We start from the raw sequence: 24,559 nt of genomic DNA on the forward strand, positions 1-24,559 counted from the left end.
CCAATAAGAAAACCACAAGAGGCAGTTCCTACGCTTCAAACTCACCTGAGGTGTGTAAGGCCCTGGGGTCATGGGATCCAAGCTTTCTAATTCTGCTTCTTCCAAAGCTGCCTCCTTAGCTGTACAAATATCCTTCTCAAGTTGAGTCAAATGCTCATCATACTGAGAAATAAAGAAAATTAGTGAATTCACGGAACATGTGTTTTAGGCACTGGGGATACAAAAGTAAACAAAGCAGGCAAAAATCCTTGTCTTCGTGGAGCCTCTTTTCAGTGGCAGGTCACATATGATAATTAAAGTAAATCATGACATAGTTTGCTAAGAACATTTAGTGCTAGGCAGGAAAATAAAGCAGGACAGGAAATGAGGGATGTGGGGTGAGGGTGGGGGGGCGGGAGGTTACATCTAAAATTCAGATAGGCAGGGAAGGCCTCCTCGCCTGAGGGAACAAAGAGATTCCAGGATGCTACATCCTAAGTGGATCCCCTCCTTACCACCTACCTCAGTCAGTGTCTGGTAACAGACATTCACAATTTCCTGGGCAGTCTTAGTATACTGACTTTCGGGCCCTACAAAAGAAAGAAGAAAACGCCATGACCTTTGTAGACTTCAGTTCCAGAAATTTACTTCTGGCACCGGCAGTAGTGTCCCACGGTACTCTAGATCCAAGAAATCATGTTTCAGCTTTAACTTGGAATCTTACTCTAATTTTGGAGGTGGGAAATGTCAAACCCACACCAAAATGGAGACACTAACGTGATGAACTTGCATGTATCCATTACCCATCTTCCATGACTACCAACACAAGGTCAATCCTGTTTCATTTAAACCTCAACTTTTACGCTGCTCCCAAATTATTCTGAAGCAAATTCCAGTATCAGTTCATTTATTTCATCCACAAGTTGTTTTAGTATGCATCTTTGAGGACTCTTCTTCTTCTTCTTCTTTTTTTTTTTTAAAGGTCTATCTATCTAGGGAGTGAGAAAATGTACATGGGGGAGAGGGGCAGGGGGAGAATGAGAGAGAAAGAATCTCAAGCAGGCTCTCCACGTGCAGCACAGAGCCAGAGGTGGGGCTCGATCACAGGACTCTGAAATCATGACCTGACCTGAGCCAAAATCAAGAGTCAGGTGCTTAACCAACTGAGCCACCCAGGCGCCCTTTTGAGGACTCTTCTAAAATATACTACATATATTATAACGGTAGATATGTATCATTATACATTTGTCCAAACTCACAGAATGTACACCTAGAATGAACCCTAATGTAAACTATGGGCTTTGGGTGATTATAATGTATTGATAGAGGTTGAGCAAATGTAACAAATGTGCCACTTTGGTAGGGATGTTGGTGATGGGAGAGCCTCTGCATGTGTGGAGGTAGAGGCTATATGGGAACTCTATCTCCCACTCAATTTTTCTCTAAACTGCTCTAAAAATTGAATCTATATTTATATATAAAAAAACAAACCAACTATATTACATCTAAAATAATTCACAATAATTCTTTAATATTATTAAGTAGCCAGTCAATATTTAAATTCCCCAATTGTTTCATAAAAGTTCTTTTACATTTGATTTCTTTGAATCATAATGCAAATAAAGTCCACACATTGCTTTGAGACACTTTTACCAATTTGGTGATTCTTTTTTTTTTAAGTTGACTTTATTTATTTTGAGAGAGTGAATGAGAAAGTGGGGGAGGAACAGAGAGGGAGAATCCTAAGTAGACTCTGCACTGTCAGCAAGGAGTCCAACACAGGGCTCGAACCCATGAACTGTGAGATCATAACCTGAGCTGAAATCAAGAGTCAGACTGAGCCACTCAGGTGCACCTCCCAATTTGGTGATTTTTAAGTAGACTATACAGTTCCCCAAATGGCCTTTGTCACAAGTTGCAGACTGGTGGCTTGCAAGTCAATCCAGTTTTGTTTAGCCCACATAAAAAATCATTTCAGTTTGTGAAGACAGACTGAGCTATACACCTATAACATAAATACTTTTTTGTCTGTAAATTATACCTCAGTAAAAAGTTTCAAAATTGTACTTAGTTGACAACGTTTTATGATGGAGAAATTTCATATATAAGCCCAAATGTCTGGCTCCTCCTAAAAAGTTAAAAGATGTGGCCACACAGAGTCCTCATTCCTGCAAAGCACCAATGGGCTGGGGCTGGGGAGCAGCTGCCCTTTTTAGATAAGGGGTGTGTTCTGCAGGTTACTGGCCCAGGTCTGCTGAACTCATTTATGCCTGGACCCTTGAAGGCATCTGAGTCTTTAATCCTTAACTTTAATATCCTCTAATACACTGTTCATTTACCCATTCGTTCACTCTTAAAACATTTTTTTATTTAAAAAAACTTCTGTTAACATTTACTCCTTTTTGAGAGACAGAGACAGAGCATGAGCTGGTGTGGGGCAGAGAGAGAGGGAGACACAGAATCCGAAACAGGCTCCAGGCTCTGAGCTGTCAGCACAGAGCCTGAGGCGGGGCTTGAACTCACAGACCGCAAGATCATGACCTGAGCCGAAGTCGGACATTTAACCGACTGAGCCGCCCAGGCATCCCCATTCTTAAAATATTTTTGAATACTTTCTATGTGCCAGACACAAATGAGAACAACGCAGACCATATACTTAAGGTCTATTACAGTGAGACAGAATATAAACAAATAGGGCAATAGAATGAAGTGAAAAAATTCATACAGAGGCACAGAGGAGGAAGTGGCCAATTCCAGGAAGTGAGAGGGGAAATGGAATTAGGAAAGGCTTCACAGGGGAGGTAATCCCTGAAAAAAACTAGTATTTATTAGGACGCAAAGGCTAAAAATTACACCACGTGTATATATGTGCAACTTTCATGCCACACCTACTCTGATTATTATAAGCTATTATATGAACAAAGAAGTCTCTTTCAGTTAAAACCTCAGATAGGCCATGTATTCTTTCAAAGTTGTATCCTTACACAAGCTGACTGTGCCAAACAAAAATAAACTAGAAAGAAGACAAAGTCCTCCATCAAGATATTTAGGACACACACACAGCCAGCCAGAGCTGGCTCACCATCAAGGACAGTTTGAGTGATAAGCCCACAGCTCAAGTTTCCCAAGCTCTAATCTCCTAGGGCCACCAGTATAGCCTGGTCCTCAAAATAATGAGGGAGACAGACTGCAAAAGTTCTCAGATAAGCTTGCTCTTGTTGATAGCAATACAGGATGCTCGAGTAAACAGGCTGCATACAGGCCGCAGGCCTCCTTCTCCAAGCCAATGCAACAAGAACTGCTTACCGTACGCTGACAATGCTACCTATGGGGGCGTGCTTTGAGATTACAATTCCAGCGCATACGTGGAGAATGTAGGCCTTACACGACTTCAGTTTTGAAATTTAAACCTTTAACATCTCAATGCTCTTCTTTAAAATACAGCAAAAATTTGAGGCGCCTGGGTGGCTCAGTCGGTTAAGCATCCAACTTGGGCTCATGTCATGATCTCGTGGTTTGCTGAGTTGGGGCCCCACGTTGGGCTCTGTCCTAACAGCTCAGGGCCTGGAGCCTGCTTCGGATTCTGTGTCTCCCTGTCTCTCTCTCTCTCTCTCAAAAATAAACATTAAATTTTTTTTTAAATGTTTTATTTATTTCTAGGAGAGAGAGAGAGAGAGAGCATGAGCAGGGGAGGGTCAGAGAGAGAGAGGGAGTCACAGACTGAAACAGGCTCCAGGCTCTGAGCCGGCAGTCAGCCCAGAGCCCGACGCGGGGCTCGAACCCACGAACCGCGAGATCATGACCTAAGCGAAAGTCGGACGCCCAACCGACTAAGCCACCCAGGCGCCCCTAAAAATGTTTTTTAAATACAGGAAAAGTTAGTTTTGTACATTTGCACGATTTTCTCTCTTAACCGTTTTGAAGATGGGACCTCTTCCTTCCCCATTTTCTTTGCAGCATACAACTCTACAGAAATACCTGCTAATAATAACCCCAAAATATATAAAAACACACACGCGCTTATTTACATAGCTGATATACCTCTCCTTGTCCATGTGTTTGGATTACTAGCTGTTTGTGTGTCTTCTCAGTTTTTAACAGTCTGTATTCTCAAGCACGACAAGGAGCTCAGCTATTTAACTCTATTACTCTACTAAACGCAAAACAGCTCTGAAGTATTTTTGATAAAAGATGGTGGTAGAGTTGGCAAACCACTGTTAACACGACCAAAAAAGGATAAAATATCTAATTTGCCCAAAGGAAAACACTCCTTTGAAAAGATACACACACCCTTGTGTTTCTTGCACCATTATTTACAGTAGCCAAGATATGGAAGCAATGCAAGCATCATCAAGAGATGACTGGAGTTGGGGCGCCTGGGTGGTTCAGTCAGTTGAGTATCCGACTTTGACTCAGCTCATGATCTCACAGTTCGTGGGTTCAAGCCCCATGTCGGGCTCTGTGCTGACAGCTCAGAGCCTGGAGCCTGCTTCTGATTCTGTGTGTCCCTCTCTCTCTGTTCCTCTCCTGCTCATGATCTGTCTCTCTCTGTCTCTCAAAAATAAATAAATGTTATGCTCAGCGAAATAAGTCAGGCAGAGAAGGACAAATATCATATGTTTGCACGTATAGGAGGATTAGGAGGAACTTGACGGAGGAACAAGGGGGAGAAGAAGGGCGGAAATGGTGGGGGAAAGGGAGAGAGGCAAACCATGAGAGACTCTTGAATGCTGACAAAAACTGAGGACTGATGGATGTGGGGGGGAGGGGGGGATGGGCATGGAGGAGGACACTTGTGGGGATGAGCACTGAGTGTTATGTGGAAACTAATTTGACAATAAACTATTTGTAAAAAAAATAAATGAATAAAAATAAAAATAAATAAATAAATGTTAAAAAATGTTAAAAAAGAGAGATGACTGGATAACGATGTGGTGTACACACACACACACACACACACACAATGCAATATGACTCAGCCATTAAAAAGAATGAAATCTTGCCATTTGCAACAACACGGAGGGACCTAGAGGGTATAATGCTAAGTCAGACAGAGAAAGATAAATGCCATGTGATTTCACTTACATGTTGAATCGAAAAGAACAAAACAAATGAAGAAGCAAACGAAAACCAAACAGCCTCTTAAATACACAGAATGAACTGTTGGTTGCCAGAGGGAAGGTGGGTGGGAGCATGGGTGACATAGGTGATGGGGATTAAGAGGTATAAACTTGCAGTTCTAAAATAAGTAAGTCTCAGAGATGAAAACTATAGCATAGAGAATATAGTCAATAATACTGTAATCACATTGTACGCTGACAGATGGCAACCACATCTATTGTGGTGAGAATAGTGCGATGTATAGAATTGTCGAATCCCTACGGTGTACATCCAAAATTAATACAACATTGTATGTCAAGAAAGACACCTCAATAAATAAATAAATGCACACCCACCCCAAAAGCATAAGATACCCAGAGGTTTTCTTATCCCAGGAATTCTTGAATGGGGTGGTAATGAGATAAAGAGATCCATGAATGTACTGAAACTAAACAAAATTCTACGTGTAATATACAGTTTTCTGGGTGGAAGATCCATGGTTTTTCATCAGACTCTGAAAGGGGTCCATAACCATACCGCTTCCATAAAGCTAAAAATAATGCTCTCCATTCTGCAGCAATCAGGAGTTTACTCTAAAGTAGGCTTCACAGCTTAGGAAGAAAAGAGGAGTCCAGCAAAGAGACTTTATTGTGGGAATAATAAAGGTGTTGGAGCTATCGTAGGGGAAAAAGAAGTAGAAAGTGAATTCCATTTCCTAGTCGCCAAAGGGTCACAACACAGAAAACCAGAACTAACTTCTTAATGAGTAATTTCCAGAACAACACAAAAATGTATGAAAGATAAGCCCATCTATGAATTATCACTGTGCCCCACAGGAGAATTAGCTACCCATTTACAAAAAGAAATGTTTTTCCAAATATACTTTGCTTTTCTCTCTTCTTCTTAAATCAGAGCAATGCAATTGCAAATGTCTTGCCAAGGAAATATATCTATACTTGGCCTTATTCCAAATAAGGATCGGCAGTAACCTATAGAGTCATATAAAATTCAAATCCAAATGTCCTTAAGTAGTGGTAATTCCAATGACAGCTTTGGAAAGCTGATTTCCCACCCAAATCAGGAAAATTCTTTTTGTCCTTTCTAAGGGAATTGAGCTCTGAAAAGATGTGAGAAGACAGTTGCAAGCTTCATGGTTCTGGTAAGAGAGGGAAAACAAGTATTATGGCTGCCTGAAAGGTTTCAGTGAAAATACCAGTCAAGTTGGTGAGCAGTCCTGCTCAAACAAGGACAAAAGGACACTTGTGATCACTTTCAAGAAGCTCACATATCCTCTGACAATCTTTCTGCTGATCCCCAAAATAACCTTCCTCCTAAGAAAATGAGTAGTCCGCCAAAATAAGCATACTGTATTATCTTGACAGTGAACAGTGCAGGGGGATATGCATGTGTTCCAATGCGAATCATTAAAATTAAAAAATCAAATCAAACCCCAGGATCAGTAGAAAGCTCCTTTTAAAAAAAAATTCAGTGCCAGATTTAAAAACACAAAAAACAGAAGAAATCCATACAGCTAATTCCTAAAGAAACTATGCAATAGTCCCCAGAACCCAAAGTCATTGAGCTTGGACTCTCTCAATTCTTAGATATTTATCTCAAACTTTGTCCAGAAAAGGTAAGAAGAGAAGAAAATCTAATCTTTCAGACTGTAGCTAGGCTCTTTACATTACGTAGAATGTGGATCACATGCAAATTAAGATGTTTAGTTTCCAAGATAAGAGGTCTGATCTCTCAAAGTAGAGTAACAGAACCTTACTCGGAATCTGGACCAGAAACTCAAGAAGCTAGAAACTATCCAGAGGGAAACTGGGGTAATAAATCTCACTGGACAAGGGTAGGATTTACATTCAGGACCTATCTGATGAAAAGCCCTAAAGAACCTGAAAATGCTTCCTTCTTTCCCAAATGAACCACTAATCCATTCAGCAACCTAAAAACAAACATGGCTCTAGGGTGGCTCAGTCGGTTAAGTGTCTGACTTCAGCTCAGGTCACGATCTCACCGTTCCCAAGTTCGAGCCCTCCGTTGGGCTCCGTGCCTGGAGCCTGCTTCAGATTCTGTGTCTCCCCCTCTCTCTGCCCCTCCCCCACTCGTGTGTGCTCTCTTGCGTGCGCACTCTAAAATAAACAAAAATTTTTAAAAATTGTTTTAAATACATATAACACAGCCTTGGCTAAACAGTCACCCGATATCTCTACAGCCATTGGAAAAATAACCACATAGCGACTTCAAAACACCTTTTCCTGTAGAGTAAAATTCATAATAGGCCTTAACTCTTCCTTTTTAAGCCAAGTACAGTGCCACGCTCTGGTGATACAAAGATAAAAATTAAAAAACAAAACCTAACAAATAAACAAAAAAAGACAGGTCCTCGCCCCTGATGCCTTTTATGGCCTCATGAAAATCATACAAAGACTCACAATTTCAATAATGTAGAAAGCATACTAAGGACTGTAGAGAAAGTCGCAATGTGTCAGAGGATGAAGCAGTGTTAAGCAACACTTCGTGAAAATTGTTCTCTTCGAGTCAACAGTGATATGCTCACTGCCAAATCTGGTGACCATTTTTCATTCTTGACCTTGGAGGCCCTGTGTTGTGTTTGCAACTGATACTTCTTCCTTAAAACTCTAACCCCATGGTTTCTATAGCACCACTCTCCACTCTCTCCTGGTACTGCAGCTCCACCTCTGGCCATGAGTTCACTCAACACATATTTACTGAGTGCCTACTATGTGCAAAACATTACCCGAAGCACCAAGGATATAAGACAGACATGGTTCTTGCCTACACAAAGCTTACAGTAGTCACTTACTAGATTTAGGCCACTAGGTCTACCTGTGGCCACTTTTCTTTCTGTACTCTTGGCCCAACTCTGCATGATACCAACTACGATAGCTTATTAAGAATAAACATGGAGGAAGTGAACACTGATTTGTATCCCTCATGGTCAGGTCTTATTTGGTTTCCCCTGGCACCAGAGGTACCTTGAAAATACATTACAGAAACTCCAGGGCTGAAAGAAAGCCTGTTTTTTCTTGTGTCTCCTTTGTAAAAATCTTTATTTTCTCAAATGATATTAAATTTTTTTTAAATGTTTATTTTTGACAGAGAGAGAGAGAGAGACAGACAGACAGACAAAGCACAAGTTGGGGAGGGGCAGAGAGAGAGGGAGACACAGAATCTGAAGCAGGCTCCAGGCTCTATCTCAGACGTCAGCACAGAGCCTGGCACAGGGCTTTGAACCCACGAGCTGTGAGATCATGATCGGAGCCGAAGTCAGACACTTAACCGACTGAGCCATCCAGGTGCCCCTAGCTCTTTTTTCTTCTGAGTCACATACGAACAGATTTTACTTAAACAAGATCACAAGCTTACGTGAATGAAAAATTGTCTATTATACATTATGAAGTGAAAAAATAAAACTGTAGAGCAGAAAGTAAATATGTGATTTCTTTTGTCAAGAAAGTATATGGTACGTATAGAAAAAGGTCCAGGATGCTTCACATCACACCTGACAGTGGCCACTCTACAGAACAGGATGGGAAGATTTTTCCTTTCCATTTTATATAAATCTGTATGGTTTGATTTTTTTTTAATGAGCATGTAATTTTTTAAGACGGAAAAATTTCATTTCAGTTATATACTTGAATTTATAGAAATAATTTCATTGGCAAAGATTTTTAAACACTGATAATTCCAATGTTGTAGAGGTTGTAGGGAAACAGGCATTCTCCTATTGTTTTCCACTATAAAGAGGTACAGCTTTTTAGAACACAATTTTAGAACCTATATCAAAATCTCCTATAGAAATACTCCTATAAGTGCACAATATCAATGAAATATAAAAATATTGAAAAGAGGTTTGCAAGCCAGCATTATAGAAATACTTTAAATACCCAATGAGGGAATGGTTAAATAAATTGATACATATACCTATGCTTTGGGATACATTAAAAAGAATGAGAGAGATCTAATATGTACCAACAATAAGACAGGATCAATAACCATGTCAATTTCCCCCCAAAACTAATCTACAGGTTTACCTCAATTCTTATCAAAATCCTGGCAAGACTTCTCTGTATATATAAAGATTTCTCTAAAACGTAAGTGAGAAGGCAAAAGAATAAGAAAATTTATAGAAAGAATAAAGTGAGCGGAGCACTTGGGTGGCTCAGTCAGCTGAGTGTCCAACTTTGGCTCAGGTCATAATCTCAGGGTTTGTGCATTTGACCCCCACATCGGGCTCACTGCTGTCAGTGCAGAGCCTGCTTCGGATCCTCTGTCCCCCTCTTGGTGCCCCTCCCCCACTTGAGCTCTCTATCAAAAATAACTCATTTTCTACTTAATATTCATTTATTATAAAAATATAAACCCTTAATATGTTATAAATATGAAGATTATTGACTTTATGCAAGGTAGTTAGCTAATATAAACATAGAACAAATAAATCATGAAGCCCGATCTTCTTTTAAATCAGTAATGTTAGAAGTATACCAACTATCATGTCCACACATTTTATTGCATTTTAGCTCCTAATATAGGTGGTAAATAAAAAAGAATAAGCATTCTAGAAAATGAAAAGATGTAATTGTCATTCACTGATTATAAGATGGGCGACACTGAAAATAAGTTTAAAACCCTAGAGGAAAGGGGGTGCCTGGGTGGCTCAGTCAGTTAGGCGTCTGACTTCAACTCAGGTCGTGATCATGTTTGTGGTTTGAGTTCGAGCCCCGCATCGGCTCTGTGCTGACAGCTCAGAGCCTGGAGCCTGCTTTGGATTCTGTGTCTCTACCTCTCATGCTCATGCTCTATCTCTCTCTGTTTCTCAATAATAAGTAAATGCTAAAAAAAATTTTTTAAACTAGAGAAAAGTATTAAATTGGTAACATATCTCATTATTTTGGAAGTTATTTTTTTTAGAAAGTGTAATTTTAGAAAATGTAGGATTTATAATACTATGAAACAATCTCAAATCTGTGCAAGAATTTCTTGGGTAAAATTACACAAATCTGTTGAAAGTTGTTAAGAAAGAAAATATTCTACATAGAACATTTATCAATCATAATACCCTACATCACACAGTGACAGTTCTCACCAAAATTTAAAATTTAACACACTTTTCAACAAACTCTATACCCTTTTGTTACAATGAGCTCGATAAATTGTTTCTAAAATCTTGTTGTTAGACCAGAAGAGGATGAAGAACTAAGAGATAAGAAAAACAAGGCTGTATTGAAGAGAATACTTAAAATAAATAAGGAGAATTAAAATCAGGAGACAACGGGTAATCAAAATGGAAAAGAAAAGAGAAGGGCAATGACTGAGAAGGTACAAGTGCAACTGGAAACAGAACAGAACAGGAGAGAACAAAGGTAGTGCCATCTCAGCTAGGAATTCAGCTGACCAGAATGAGCAGGAAAAGACAAGAAGAAAGCAAGTGAGGGCAGTCAAGAAACTACAGAAAACTGTGCAGCAAAAAAAAAAAAAAAAAAAAAAAAAAAAAAAAAAAAAAAAAAAAAAAAAAAAAAAAAAAAAAAAAAAAAAAAAAAAAAAAAAAAAAAAAAANAAAAAAAAAAAAAAAAAAAAAAAAAAAAAAAAAAAAAAAAAAAAAAAAAAAAAAAAAAAAAAAAAAAAAAAAAAGGCACAGGTGCAGAAAGGATTATGGAAAAAGTTAAGCCTCACAAGAAATAGAAAATACAGTAGTATATATGTCAGAATAAATGAGAAAACATTACATTAGGGATTTTAGGGAATCAAGAAAGAAGAAGTTTTTATTTAGAAGCATTGGTTTGCTAAGTAAGAAACTGCTACCAGAACAATTAGATAGCATCGTGGGGACCCAGCTGACTCTCAGAAGATGACTCTGAACTAAAGACATTTGAGATTCAACAGATGCAGGGGCAGGGAAAGCCTGCTAGGTGCTTCCCCTGTCACTACAAGTAGAAACTTCTGGGAATGACACTGTTATAAATTCCCTTCGCTGGTGGCTTGAGAACGACGGAAGATACCACTCATACCTGCTTAGATAATAATCATCACAAACTGTTTGTTCCCCTGGAAACCAATTTGTTCTTCTCATAGAAGCCTTTTCTCCCCCTTCCCAATTTTTTGGAAGTTAGATATATAAGCTCTTGATATTAGCCATTCATGAGCACACTTCTGTGAGCTCCTACAGACACATGAGTACATTTGGGGTTCTGTCTCCCATTCAACTCTCTTTTGTCAGCTTGTGGTGCGTGCCCCCATGCCCAATGTAAAGGGGTAGAGGAAAAGGATTTCCTCCCTAATAGGAGTAACAAAACGTCTTAAACTTAGATATAAATTTGTGTAACTTAAATATCGGAAAGCCCTTACAAGTAACAGAAATTGAATGGCAGAGCAACGGAAAATAGAGAAATGAAAAAAATATATATATACACATATACCAAAAAGGAGAAAGTAAAGATAAGTTATTACAGTAAATGGAAATATGGCAACATGAATTAAAAACTGAAGATTTAATCAACAGAAGAGTTGTGAGGATAGAGGAAGTGAGGAGGAAAGAAGAGAAGTGGATATGACAGAGAAAAAAAAGGAAGTCACTGTAATAAAAACAAAAGATGGGAGTGGGGAAGACTGAAATAATAGAGAGAAAAAGGAACATCGTTGATTATTATTAAAATAGAATCATTTTCAAAATATTTTAGAGTGAAAACATTAATAGATGAATAAGGAAAAGTAATTAATTTGGAAAGAGAGGGAAAAGGTGGAAGGTGGAAAAATAAAAAGCTGAATAAATGATGAATGAATTGGATAAGGAATAGAAGGCAACGAACGTCAAGATGACAGAGAAGACAAAAACACACACATTAGGGATGAAGAGAAGAGGAAACATGAGTAACAATCTATTTGTGAAGGCAGATTGTTATAAATGAAAGATACAGGAGTCTGAGAGCAGAAGAGGTAACAGAGGAAACAGTGACGGTGTGGTTAATAAAATGAGTAGTAGGAAACTGCCAATGATTAACAAAATATAAGAAATAGAACAAGAGTAAGAAATTCACAGCTATGAGGAGGAGTATACACTGAAGAGAGGAAACTGAACAGGACAAGAGAGAGATGACATGAAAGGAAACCGAGTATATAAAATGGCCAAACAAATGTATCCACTGGTAAAGCTAGAGTTCCCTGGGCTGTTATCAGACATCAGCAAAGCATGCAGGTCTTCAAGCTTTCCTGCTGGTTTCCAGAAACTTCTGCAACTTAGCTGTACCCAAGTTGTCCCTGGCCTCCACTCCCTGGAGACTATGTCCACAGCCCTCTGAGGGGGCATCTGGTTCTCTCTCACCACTTTGCAAGCATGGCCCTGGAACTGGGGGAGCTTTCTGGAGGCACCTCTTGTCCATTTCCAAGACAGTCTCCCCATCCCTAAGGTGATGTTATGAGACCATTCGAGGTACCTCATGTTTGCCTATAATGCATTAAAAGAAATAACCTCTCCAGGGGCGCCTGGGTGGCTTAGTCAGTTGAGCGTCCGACTTTCGCTTAGGTCATGATCTCGCGGTTTGTGGGTTCGAGCCCCGCGTCGGGCTTTGTGCTGACTGCCAGCTCAGAGCCTGGAGCCTGTCTCAGTCTGTGACTCCCTCTCTCTCTGACCCTCCCCTGCTCACGCTTGCGCTCTCTCTCTCTCCTAGAAATAAATAAAAAAATTAAAAAAAGAAATAACCTCTCTGAAGTTATTACATTGATGGAAATCTTTAAGTATTATTTTATTTTTAATTTTTTTAATGTTTTATTTATTTCTAGGAGAGAGAGAGACAGCGTGAGCAGGGGAGGGTCAGAGAGAGAGGGAGTGACAGACTCTGAAACAGGCTCCAGGCTCTGAGCTGGCAGTCAGCACAGAGCCCGACGCGGGGCTCGAACCCACGAACCGCGAGATCATGACCCAAGCGAAAGTCGGACGCTTAACCAACTAAGCCACCCAGGCGCCCCTTTAAGTATTATTTTAAACAGTTCATTCTGATACGGGATTTGACCTGTTACATAATATATTGTAAGGTCTCCCACAATTGAATATACTGGAAAATATGAATTACATATTTTACCTCACTCTTTTTACTTGCTGAACACAAACACAAACTTCTTTCATTTAAAAAAAAAAAAAAGAATTAAGTGAAAGGAATCAATCTACCTGATGAAAAGACTTACTATACAGCTATAGTAAACATGGTACAGTGCAGAGGGATAGATACATAGGTCGATGGAACAAAAGACATCTAGAAATAGGGGCACTTGGGTGGCTCAGTCGGTTAAGTGTCTGACTCTTGGTTTTGGCTCAAGTCATGAACTTGTGGTTTGTGAGTTCAAGCCCCATGTCAGGCTCTGTGCTGACAGCGTGGAGCCTGCTTGGGATTCTCTCTCTCGCTCCCTCTCTGCCCCTAAGCAGCACATTCTCGCTGTCTCGCTCTCAAAATAAATAAACTTAAACAAAATAAATCCAGAAATAGACCCACACACTCGAGTGATTCTTAACAAAGGTGCTCAAAGCAATTCAATGGAGAAAGGATAGCCTTTCTCAACAAATGAAATGGAACTGAGCTCCTACAGGCAAAACAAAATGAACCTCCACCGAAACCTCTTATCATATACAAAAACTAATTCAAAGTGGATTATGGATTTAAATATGACACACTAAAACTACAAACTTTGAAAAGAAAACATGAGAGAAAACCTTTGTGACCTAGGGTTAAGCAGACTTCCTAGAGATATACCAGAAGTTCACTCCGTAAAAGAAGAAATTTGATAAACTGGACTTCATTAAAATTAAACATTTTTATTCTTCCAAGGATAGTGTCAAGAGACTGAGAGGACACAGACTGGAAAAATCTTTGTAAATTGTACATCTACTTGATCCATTTATCTATTGATGGCTAAAACCTAGAGCGACTTGCTTCCATAACTTGGCTATTGTAAACAATGCTGCAATAAACACAGGGGTGTTTTCATTTTCCCTGGGTAAATATCCAGCAGTGGAATTACTGGACTGTTTGGTATTTCTATTTTTAACTTTTCAAAGAACCTCCTTATTGTTTTCCACCGTGGCTGCAACAATTTACATTCCCACTAACAGTACATGAGGGTTCTTTTTTCTCCATGTCCTTGCCAATACTCAGTTATAAATAAGTTACAGGGATAAAAAGTACAGCATCAGGAATATCACCAATAATATTTAATAATGTTCTATGACGAGAGGTGGTGACTACACTTATCGTGATGAGCACTGTGTCACATATAGAATTGTTGATTCACTAGGTTATAAACCTGAAACTAATATAACATGTCAACTATACTTCAAAAGACTTTGGTTTTATTTTTAAAAATGCAAATTAAAAGTCTTACATTTAATAAAGAACAAGTACCTAAAATAAAATATATAAACCCATTAATAAGAAAACAGAACAATTAAAATCGGGACAAAGAAATGAATAGATACCTCAACAAAGAAAATACATGGATGGCACATAAACATATGAAAAGATGTTTAACATCAATAGCAATTAGAGACAGGCAAAGTGAAACCTCAGTGAGATTAAAGAATAACTAAAGCGAAGAAAAAACAGTGATTACACTAAATACTAAAGAGATACCGGATCACTCATATATTGCTTGGGGGAATGCAAAATGGTACAGACACTCCGGAAAAGAGTTTGGCAGTTTCTTACCAAACTAAACATATATTCACCATCATCCTCTTGGGCATTTATCCCTGGGAAATGAAAATTTATACTCATACAAAATCCTGTATACAAATGTTCACAGCAGCTTTATTTACCATACAAAATACAGGAAGCCGGACTGTCTTTCAGTGAGTGAATGGTTGAACAACCTCTGGCACAATGGAATACTACTCGGCAATTTGGAAAAATGAATTACTGATACATACAACAATTTGAAGAGATCTCAAGGGAATTATGCTTAGTGAAAAAAGTCAATCCTGAAAAGTGTTATTTTTTATATTAACATGCTCAAATGTCCACACTACAAAGATGAAGAACAGAGAAGCAGTTGCCAAGGGACAAGACAGTGGTAGGTGCATGTGGGGAATGTGGAAACAGTGAGGTAGCCCTGCGGAGTTTTCTGGAAGTAACAGACTGCAGTGGCTACATGCTGGCATAAAACTGTATGGGACTGTACATACACACACACACGCGCGCGCACACACACACACAAATGAATATAGACACATATTTTTTTAAAGTGCAAACTGAATAAGGTCTGTAATCTAGTTAATGGTAATGTACCAAAGGAATCTCCTGCTTCTGATACTGAACTAAAGCTATGTAAGATGTCACCACTGGCAGAAGCTGAGTGAAGAGTACACAGCATTTTGTACAATTTTTGTAATTTCTTGAATCTAAAATAATTTCAAAAAATTAACAATATATTTATGAGCAAAGAGCAACTTACAAAATAATTATCTGTAAAAATGGCAATTCTTCTAAAAAATAAATTTTTATTTATTTTTTTTAAATTTTTATTTATTTCTAGGAGAGAGAGAGAGAGAGAGAGACAGCGTGAGCAGGGGAGGGTCAGAGAGAGAGGGAGTCACAGACTCTGAAATAGGCTCCAGGCTCTGAGCTGGCAGTCAGCACAGAGCCCGACGTGGGGCTCGAACCCACGAACCGCGAGATCATGACCCAAGCAAAAGTCGGACGCTTCGCCGACTAAGCCCCCCAGGCGCCCAAAAAGATATTTTTAAAAATTATGTGTAATTTATTAAACATGCTGTGCACAGGTACAGGAAAAAGCATGGTAAGGACATATGCTCAAACAGTTACCTCTGGGGGATCAAACTATGGGAGATGGGGGTAGGAGGGTAGGCAGAAACCTTAATTTTTAATTTTATATGTTTCCATATTGCTTCACTCTTTGTAAGAAAAATAAAATTTTTTATCTTTTAAAAAAGAGGTCTATCTGACAGGAATGTGAATGCTGGGTTAGTAGTCTGGAGGCTGGAACATTAGCCAGGTCACTATTTACTGTTATAAGGCAGACAAAATATCATGAGGGCTTTAGTGATATATTGGAAGTTGGAGATTTCTTCAAGGAAAAGACGTAGAAATAATCCTGACGTTTCTGGGTATAGCTACTAGGTGACACTAGCGCCCCATTAAACTCAGACCGCAAATAGTGAAGGACTGAGTTGAGTGAAGGATGGAGGGAGAAAAGCTGGAATAGAGAAGAACAGCAGAGCGTTCAGTGTGAGGGATGTTTGAAGTTTCCCTGGGACATCCAAGAGGAGATATCTCGTTCAGCAGGGGGATGGGGATATAGATCTTTGCTCAGAACAAAATTGAGATTCATTAGGAAAGAGGTGGCTGTTGAAGTTAGAGGAACAGGCAGAAGAGCATTCAGCAAAGGAGATGGAAAAGGAACGATCGAACAGGTAGGAGAAATAGAAGGGCTAAAAGTTATGAAATCAATGATTAGAATACACGGGGCGCCTGGGTGGCTCAGTTGGTTAGGCGTCCGACTTCAGCTCACGGCATGATCTCGCAGTTCAAGAGTTCGAGCCCCACGTCAGGCTCTGTGCTGACGGCTCAGAGCCTGGAGCCTGCTTCAGATTCTGTGTCTCCCTCTCTCTGGCCCTCCCTCGCCCGTTCTTGCTCTCTCAAAGATAAATAAAACATTAAAAGAAAGTTATGAAGCCAATGATTATAATCCAGTTTCAAGGAGGGAATGCTCGGTGATGTCAAATACCGGGCTGAGGCCAAGAAAACGACCAGAAAGTGCCAGCTGTACCTGGCAATCATGTGATCCTGTTCACTTGGTGTGTTGGACAAGGCGGAAGCCAGGTTAAGGCCGAACGCGGCATGAATGGTAGGTAGAAAGCAAGAGAGAGATGTTACCTACTTATTAAAAAATAAAAAAAGAACAAACTTGTGACCATGCTACAACATGGATGAACCTTGATGAAGCAAGCCAGACACAAAAGGGCAAATAGTCTCTGTACTGAGTCACCTTACATGAGGTACCTGGAAGAGGCAAATTCACAGACAGAAAGTAAAACAGAAGGTGGCAAGGGAGAGGGAACGGGAGGACGGGATGACTGTTCAATGGATACAGACTTTCTGTTTGGGATGATGAAAAAGTTCTGGAAACGGATAGCTGTGACGGCCGCACAGCATTTTGAACATACTTAATGCCACTGAACCGTAAACCTAAAAATGGTTGAAAAGGCAAGAGTTTCATGTTCTGGACATTTTACCACAATAAAAACAAAAACAAAGTCTGGCTGTGAAGAAGAGGAAGAGCAAGAAAGGCAGCAAGAGGCTGAGGCAGGATTGAGAGAGATTTTATTCTCTTCAATGATGTGAGAGACTTAGCCTTCACACAGCAATATTTATATCTTGCCCCAATCTAAAGAAGGTCACTGACAGGGCGCCTGGGTGGCTCAGTCGGTTAAGAGTCCGACTTCGGCTCAAGGTCATGATCTCACGGTTCGTGGGTTCGGGTCCCGCGTCGGGCTCTGTGCTGAGAGCCAGCTCAGAGCCTGGAGGCTGCTTCGAATTCTTTGTCTCCCTCTCTCTCTGACCCTCCCCTGCTCACACTGCCTCTCTCTCTCTCAGAAATAAATAAAACATCAATTTTTTTTTTTTAATAAAGGTCACTGACAGATAAAAAAGAACCTTTTTATTTATTACTGGACAAACTTTACAGCGCAGTCTCAAAGGACAGACTCAGAAACTAGTATATGGAAATATAAATACTAAGAATTATATTAATCTATGAATAATACTGAATCATCTGCTCGTATTCAAACTGAATGAAAACTTCAGATTTAGTAAGCAGTTAGGGGGAAAAACAGCATATATACAATAGCAGCAAAACTTTTAAACTGTTGAGGAATAAACTTAACAACAACAGAAAATAGATGCTCAATGGCATCAAAAACTATAAAATACATGTGTGGGAATAAATTAAACCAAAGGTACCTAGAAATTATTCAAAGAAAACTAGAAGCCTTTATTGAAGGAGTAAAAGAAAATGTGAATAAATGAAGAAACAAAAGTGTAATATTATAAAGATACACATGCTCTCCAATTTAAGCCATACATTAAATAAGATTTCAATACTATTTATTTATTTGGGGTCGTTAGAATCTAGCAAAAACGATCTTGGAGTTCGTTTAATAATTGAGCCAAGAAAGCCATGGAAGTTAAATTATAAAGTCTGAGTAATGATCACAGTGATACTATCTGCTGTAATAGTGCAGATTAGACACATAAATGAAAGAGAATAAAACCCAAATAGGTTCAAGAATACATACATAAGAATTTAGCATTTGATAAAGATATCATTTCATTTAGTAGGAAAGGACAGACTATTCCATAAATAGAACTTGGGGCCCTTTGGCTAATTACTTGGAAGAGAAAATAAGTTAGATATTTACCTTATACCATAGAATCTATTTTTAAAAATCGATAAACATTCAAATATTTAAATATGGTATGTATTAGAAGAGAATATAGTTTAATACCTGAGGGGTAGGGGAGATCTTTTAAACAATTATACCAAAGATAGAACTCATAAAGGAAAAGACCAAAAACTATACTACTACATAAAAATGAAGTTTCTCACTTTCTCTGGGTACACACCTAGTAGTGGAATTCCTAGATCATATGGTAATTCTATTTTATTTTTTGAGGAAACCCCATTACTATTTCCACCGCGACTGTACCAATTTGCATTCCCACCAACAGTGCATGAAGGTTCCTTTTCCTCCATGTCCTCACCAACACACTTGTTATTTTTTATGTTTTTGATTTTAGATACTCTGGATTTAGATACAGGTGTAAGGTGATATTTCATTGTGGTTTTGATTTACATTTCCCTGATGTTTAGTAATGTCTTTCCACATGTGTATTGACCCAAAGAAAATGAAAACACAAATTTGAAAAGATATATGCGCCTCTATGTTTATTGCATTATTTAGAATAGGCAAGATATGGAAGCTACCCAAGTATCCATCCAGAGATGGATAAAAGAGATGGTAGTATATACATAGAATGGAATAGTACTCAGCCCTCAAAAAGAATGAAATCCTGCCATTTGGTGGGTTTTTTTTTTTTTAATGTTTATTAATTTTTGAGAGAGAGAGACAGAGAGAGAGAGGGAGGGAGACAGAGTGTGGGCAGGGTAGAGGCAGAGACAGAGAGAGACACACACACAGAATCTGAAGCAGGCTCCAGGCTCTGAGCTGTCAGCACAGAGCCCGACGTGGGGCTAGAACTCATGAACCATGAGATCACGACCTGAGCCGAGGTCAGATGCTTAACTGACTGAGCCACCCAGGTGCCCCAAAATCCTGCCATTTGAAGCAACATGGATGGAGCTAGAGAGTATAATGCTAAATCAAACAACTCAGTCAGGGACAAATACCATGTGATTTCACTCATATGTGGAATTCAAGAAACAAAAGAACAAAGAAAAAAGACACAAACAGACTCTTAAATACAGGAAGCAAACTGGTGGTTGCCAGAGGAGAGGGGTTTGGGGATGGAGTGATAGGGATTACAGAGCATACTTATCATGATAAGGCCTAAGAAACGTATGGAACTGTTTGAATCATATTGTACATCTGAAACTAACATAACACTGTATATTAAATTAAACATACTTTTATGTTAATATATTTTAATTAAGAAGTTAAAAATTGCATACTTCACTTTAAAAAGTAAGTTTCTGTGTCAGAAAACACCACAAACAAAATTCAAAGACTTTCCACATGAAACAACTGCTAGTGGCCTGCTATGAAATCAGTGTTTCCAAACACTGACCAGCAACAAGCGTGGCACTATGAACGCTGGGAGACGCGAAATAAAAGAGGTTGTGGCTTTCTGCTTTCTACCCAAGCAAGGCGCAGCAGCCTCACGAGGCCACAGAGACCAATACTGGTATCTGAGGCCAAGACAGCTGGAAATTTCAGGGTAGAACCAGGGATGAGGGAGCGCCACAGAAAAATAAGTTAGGATCTGCAAAGAGGCTCTCTTGAGTCTTTGGCTGAATACTAACCGGCAAATATATAGGATGAGACCCCACAAAGGGTCCGATAAACAGATCAGAGCTCGCCACACATGGTTGGGAGTTACTCAGACAAAAGTAGAAAGAAACCCTTCCCAGGTTTTTGTAGGTTTCTTTTTTTGTGAAGTTACCTTATACCTTATCTAGGTTGTACGGTCCCACTGAGCATTCTAAAACTTCAGGGTCTCAGGTTTTAGGACAGAGGATCTACCTATCCTAGGCCTACCCTGAAGATGGCTTCTCATCAGAGTTGATTTCTGGTTTGAAGAGCACTAGAGGAGGAACTTGATAGGAAATTCTTTGGGAAAAGAAATATCACGAATAGCTTGGCATCACCCACTGAGAGAGACTATGCAGTTCACTTCAAATTTAACCAAGCACTAAGTATTAACATCTCTTCCAAAAACTTAGGACCTTACAGTTTTATAAGAAATTTGGGTTGTGTTTTTCAGAAGGGATGTTTTTTTTTTAATGCTTATTTATTTTTGAGAGAGAGTGTGTGCCTGCGTGCATGTGAGTGGGGGAGGAGCAGAGAGAGAGAGAGAGAGAGAGAGAGAGCGAGCGAGCGAGCGAGCCAGACAGGATCCAAAGCATGCTCCAGGCTGAGCTGTCAGCACAGAGCCCGACGTGGGGCCAAAACCCACAGACCGTGAGATCATGACCTGAGCTGAAGTCGGACACTTAACTGACTGAGCCACCCAGGCGCCCAAAACCAAGAAAATTTTAAACAAAAGTATTATCTGGTGCGTGGTACCTGAGGGTAGGCAACATCTCATATGTGGTCTTCACCTCGATAACTGATGTGCTTTTAGTACAAAAGATGTCACATTTTATATCACAGGACACCAGCAACCCTCACAGCCCTGGTCATAAGGTTCTTATACTCTTACCCACTGGTTTCAGAGGAGGAAAAGTCAGCCTCTAGACTGTCCACTGCTGCCACCAAATCCTATTTACTCTCCCGTGGGGAAAAAAAATCCCCCCTATTTTGAGACTTTTTCTCTACTATGCCAGAGGGTGAAAGCTAGCTGTCTTGGAGCCAGACTTGGCCTACAGATAGATGTTTTTCTTCGGCCCAGAAAAAATTTTAAAACAGTTTTAAGTTATTTGCAAATACAGAAAAATTGGGAAATGTCACACACAAAAATCCACTTTTTCAGCCTCTCTTGAAAAATGAAGAATACCTAGCACACACTGACTGGCTTCTGGGCAAGATGGCGGAGAAGCAAGGAGCTCCGTACATTTCGCCTGGACCCATCTCTCAGAGAAGGCCTGAAGTCATAGGACACTGAGCCACAGGAGTTTGGGAAGAGAAAGAGACAGAGTACACTGGGAAGGAAACCTCATAAGTGCGTGAGTGCGAACTGGGGAAGATAAAAGCGGGACGGGACCCAGAGATACGGAGGGAGGGGAGGGAACCCGGCTTGCGAGCAGCTGCGGTGACTGATAAACCAGCGAGTGGTGGCGAGCTGCCGTGAGTCCAGGAGAAAGGAAAGAAAAGCTGAGATTGCTCATAGAACCGTCCTCGGAGAAGAGGAAAAAAAAAAACAAAAAAACACCTCAGCCTGGAAAGACAATGTTTTTTAGCTCTGGCTGCAGTGCTGACTTTAAACTAGGTGCCCTGGTCCCAGAAGGCGCCAGGAAAAACTGAACTGCCGTGTGCCCGACACCATCCATGGCGGCGGCGGCCCGGTGAAGCGGCAGCAACGCCTGCGGAGGCGGTCCCAGCGCCGGGTGAAGCGGCAGCGGTGCGAGCGACAGTGGCTCGCTGAAGCGGCGGCGGCGGCGACCAGGTGAAGCGGTACCGGCGCCCGGTGGAGCAGTGGCGACACGCGCAACAGCGGCCTGCTGAAGCGGCGGCGTCGACCCGGTGAAGCAGCACCTGCGTCCGGTGAAGCGGCGGTGGCAGCGACCCAGTGAAGCGGTGCCGGCGCCTGGTGAAGCGACAGCAGCGCGCAACAGCGGCCTGCTGAAGCGGCGGCAGCTCGCTGCAGTGACGCGGACTCTACGGACCTAAATTTATACGTTCCCCGAAAGCACTCGGGTTGTATCCCTGCTTGACCCCGGTGGATTTGAGGCTGCGACACATCCCCCACCCCCCACTCAACCCCCAGGCAACAGGGAAGCAGTGACCTGCGGGACTGTTCAGGGCAGTATAACAAAGCCCGCGGACTGGGACCTGGAAACAGGTGGCGTGTGGGGCACAGAACTCAGCCCACCTTGGCTACATCCTCAGCACAGGGAGATAGGGCCGAAGAAGGGATTTGCAACGCTTGGTTGAGAAGGGGCTGGGGTGACGCCATTCTTCTCCCCACAACCACCAAGGAGGGGCCTCAGGGAGGCCAGTGGACACAGTGGAGACAAGACCTGCCTACACCAAACCACGCCCATACCCTCCAGATAGCTGTTTTGTTGTTGTTGTAGCTGTTGTTAGCTGAGCCTGGGTTTGCGTGTTTATTGGTTTCGTCTGTGCGTTTGTGTACCTGTGTTCCCTCTGTGGTTGTCTGTTTTCTTTTTCCAGGGCTGCCTAGAGAAACAAGCCAAACTACACATGGTGGAGAGTCTCAAATACCACTACCAGTAAGGAAACAATATAACCAAATGCTCAACAAGAGAAACCAAGAGACACCATCCAAAGAATACTTCCTGAACAGGCAGGCCCTGAACAGTCAAAAGAGCTCTCTCTAATATAGCAGAACGTGCAAGGGGGCGTGTGTACAACAAGCTTTTAAAATTAACAAGACATAGAAAGCTAACCAAAATGACGAAACAGAAGAACTCTCCTCAAAAGAAACTCCAGGAAGAAATGACAGCTAGAGAACTGCTCAAAACAGATATAAGCAACAACATAACTGAACAAGAATTCAGAACAATAATCATAAAATTAATCACCGGGCTTGAAAAAAGCAAGAAGGACATCAGAGAAACTATGGCTACAAACAATATGGAACTTAAAAATAGTTATAGTGAATTAAAAAATGGGATAAATGAGATACCTAATAAACTGGAGGCGTCCAATGCACGGATTGAAGAGGAAGAGAGGAGAATAAGTGATTTAGAGACACTACTATAGAAAAAGAAGAACTGAGAAAAAGAGAGATAAACTGATCCAGGAACATGAAAGAAGAGTTCAAGAGCTCAGCGATACAATCAAACAGAACACTATCCATATCATAGGAATCCCAGAAGAGGAAGAGAGAGGGAAAGGTGCTGAAGGAGTCCTGGAACAAATTATAGCAGAAAACATCCCCAACTTGGGGAGGGAAGTAGAAGCTGAAATTCAAGAGGCACAGAGAACTCCCCTCAGACGTAACCTGAATCGATCGTCTGCACGACATATCACAGTGAAACTGGCAAAATATAAGGACAAAGAGAGAATTTTGAAAGCAGCTAGGGAGAAAAGGGCCCTAACATACAAAGGGAAACCTATCAGAGTGGTGGCAGACCTATCTAATGAAACGTGGCAGGCCAGAAAGGAATGGCAGGAGAACTTCCATGTGATGAACGGAAAAAATATGCAGCCAAGAATCCTCTCTCCAGCAAGCCTGTCATTCAGAATAGAAGGAGAGATACAAGTCTTTCCAAATAAACAAAAATTGAAAGAATTTGTCACCACTAAGCCAGCCCTACAAGAAATCCTGAGGGGGACTCTCTGAGAGAAGTGTTGCAAGGAATGCAAGGTACCAGAGACACCACCACAAGCATGAATCCCACAAAGGACAGAATGACTCTAAACCCACATATTTCAATAACAATACTGAATGTAAATGGGCCGAATGTTCCAATCAAAAGACATAGGGTAGCAGAATGGATAAAAAAACAAAATCCATCTATTTGCTGTCTACAAGAAACCCATTTCAGACTGGAAGATACCTTCAGATTAAAAGTAAGGGGATGAAGAAATATATATCATGCTACAGGAAGGCAAAAAAAGCTGGAGTAGCTATACTTATATCAGACAAACTGGACTTTAAACTAAGACAATAACAAGGGATGAAGAAGGGCATTATATAATAATTACAGGGTCTATCCATCAGGAAGAACTAACAATTATAAATGTCTACGCACCGAATAGGGGAGCACCTAAATATTTAAAACAATCACAAACAGAAATAATCTTATAGATAAGAATGTGCTAATAATAGGGGACTTTAATACTCCACTTACAGCAATGGATAGATCAGCCAGACAGAAAATCACTAAGGAAACAAAAGACTTGAATGACACATTGGACCAGATAGATCAGACAGATATAATCAGAACTCTACATTCTGAGGCCAGGGAATTCACTTTCTTATCAAGTGAGCATGGCACATTCTCCAAGATAGATCCCATACTGGGACATAAAGCAGCCCTCCATAAATATAAAAGAACTGAGATCATACCATGCACACTTTCA

The 24,559-nt window shown here is 40.5% G+C and overlaps 1 protein-coding gene across 5 annotated transcripts in view; it reads right to left on the minus strand.

Annotated features, from left to right (window-relative positions):
* The window catches only part of TAF1 (TATA-box binding protein associated factor 1), an 83,480-nt gene that overhangs the window by 9,044 nt on the left and 49,877 nt on the right, over positions 1 to 24,559 (minus strand). For all 5 annotated transcript variants that reach the window (XM_039253329.1, XM_039253326.1, XM_039253327.1 and 2 more), the window contains exons 33-34: positions 502 to 569; positions 46 to 162 (exon numbers count right to left, since the gene is read on the minus strand). In XM_039253329.1, coding sequence (XP_039109260.1) covers positions 46 to 162; positions 502 to 569 — 185 coding nt within the window. The remainder of the gene's footprint in view (positions 1 to 45; positions 163 to 501; positions 570 to 24,559) is intronic.

Source organism: Hyaena hyaena, unplaced genomic scaffold, assembly GCF_003009895.1.
Source record: "Hyaena hyaena isolate Hyena2069 unplaced genomic scaffold, ASM300989v1 scaffold_451, whole genome shotgun sequence".
NCBI lineage: Eukaryota > Metazoa > Chordata > Mammalia > Carnivora > Hyaenidae > Hyaena > Hyaena hyaena.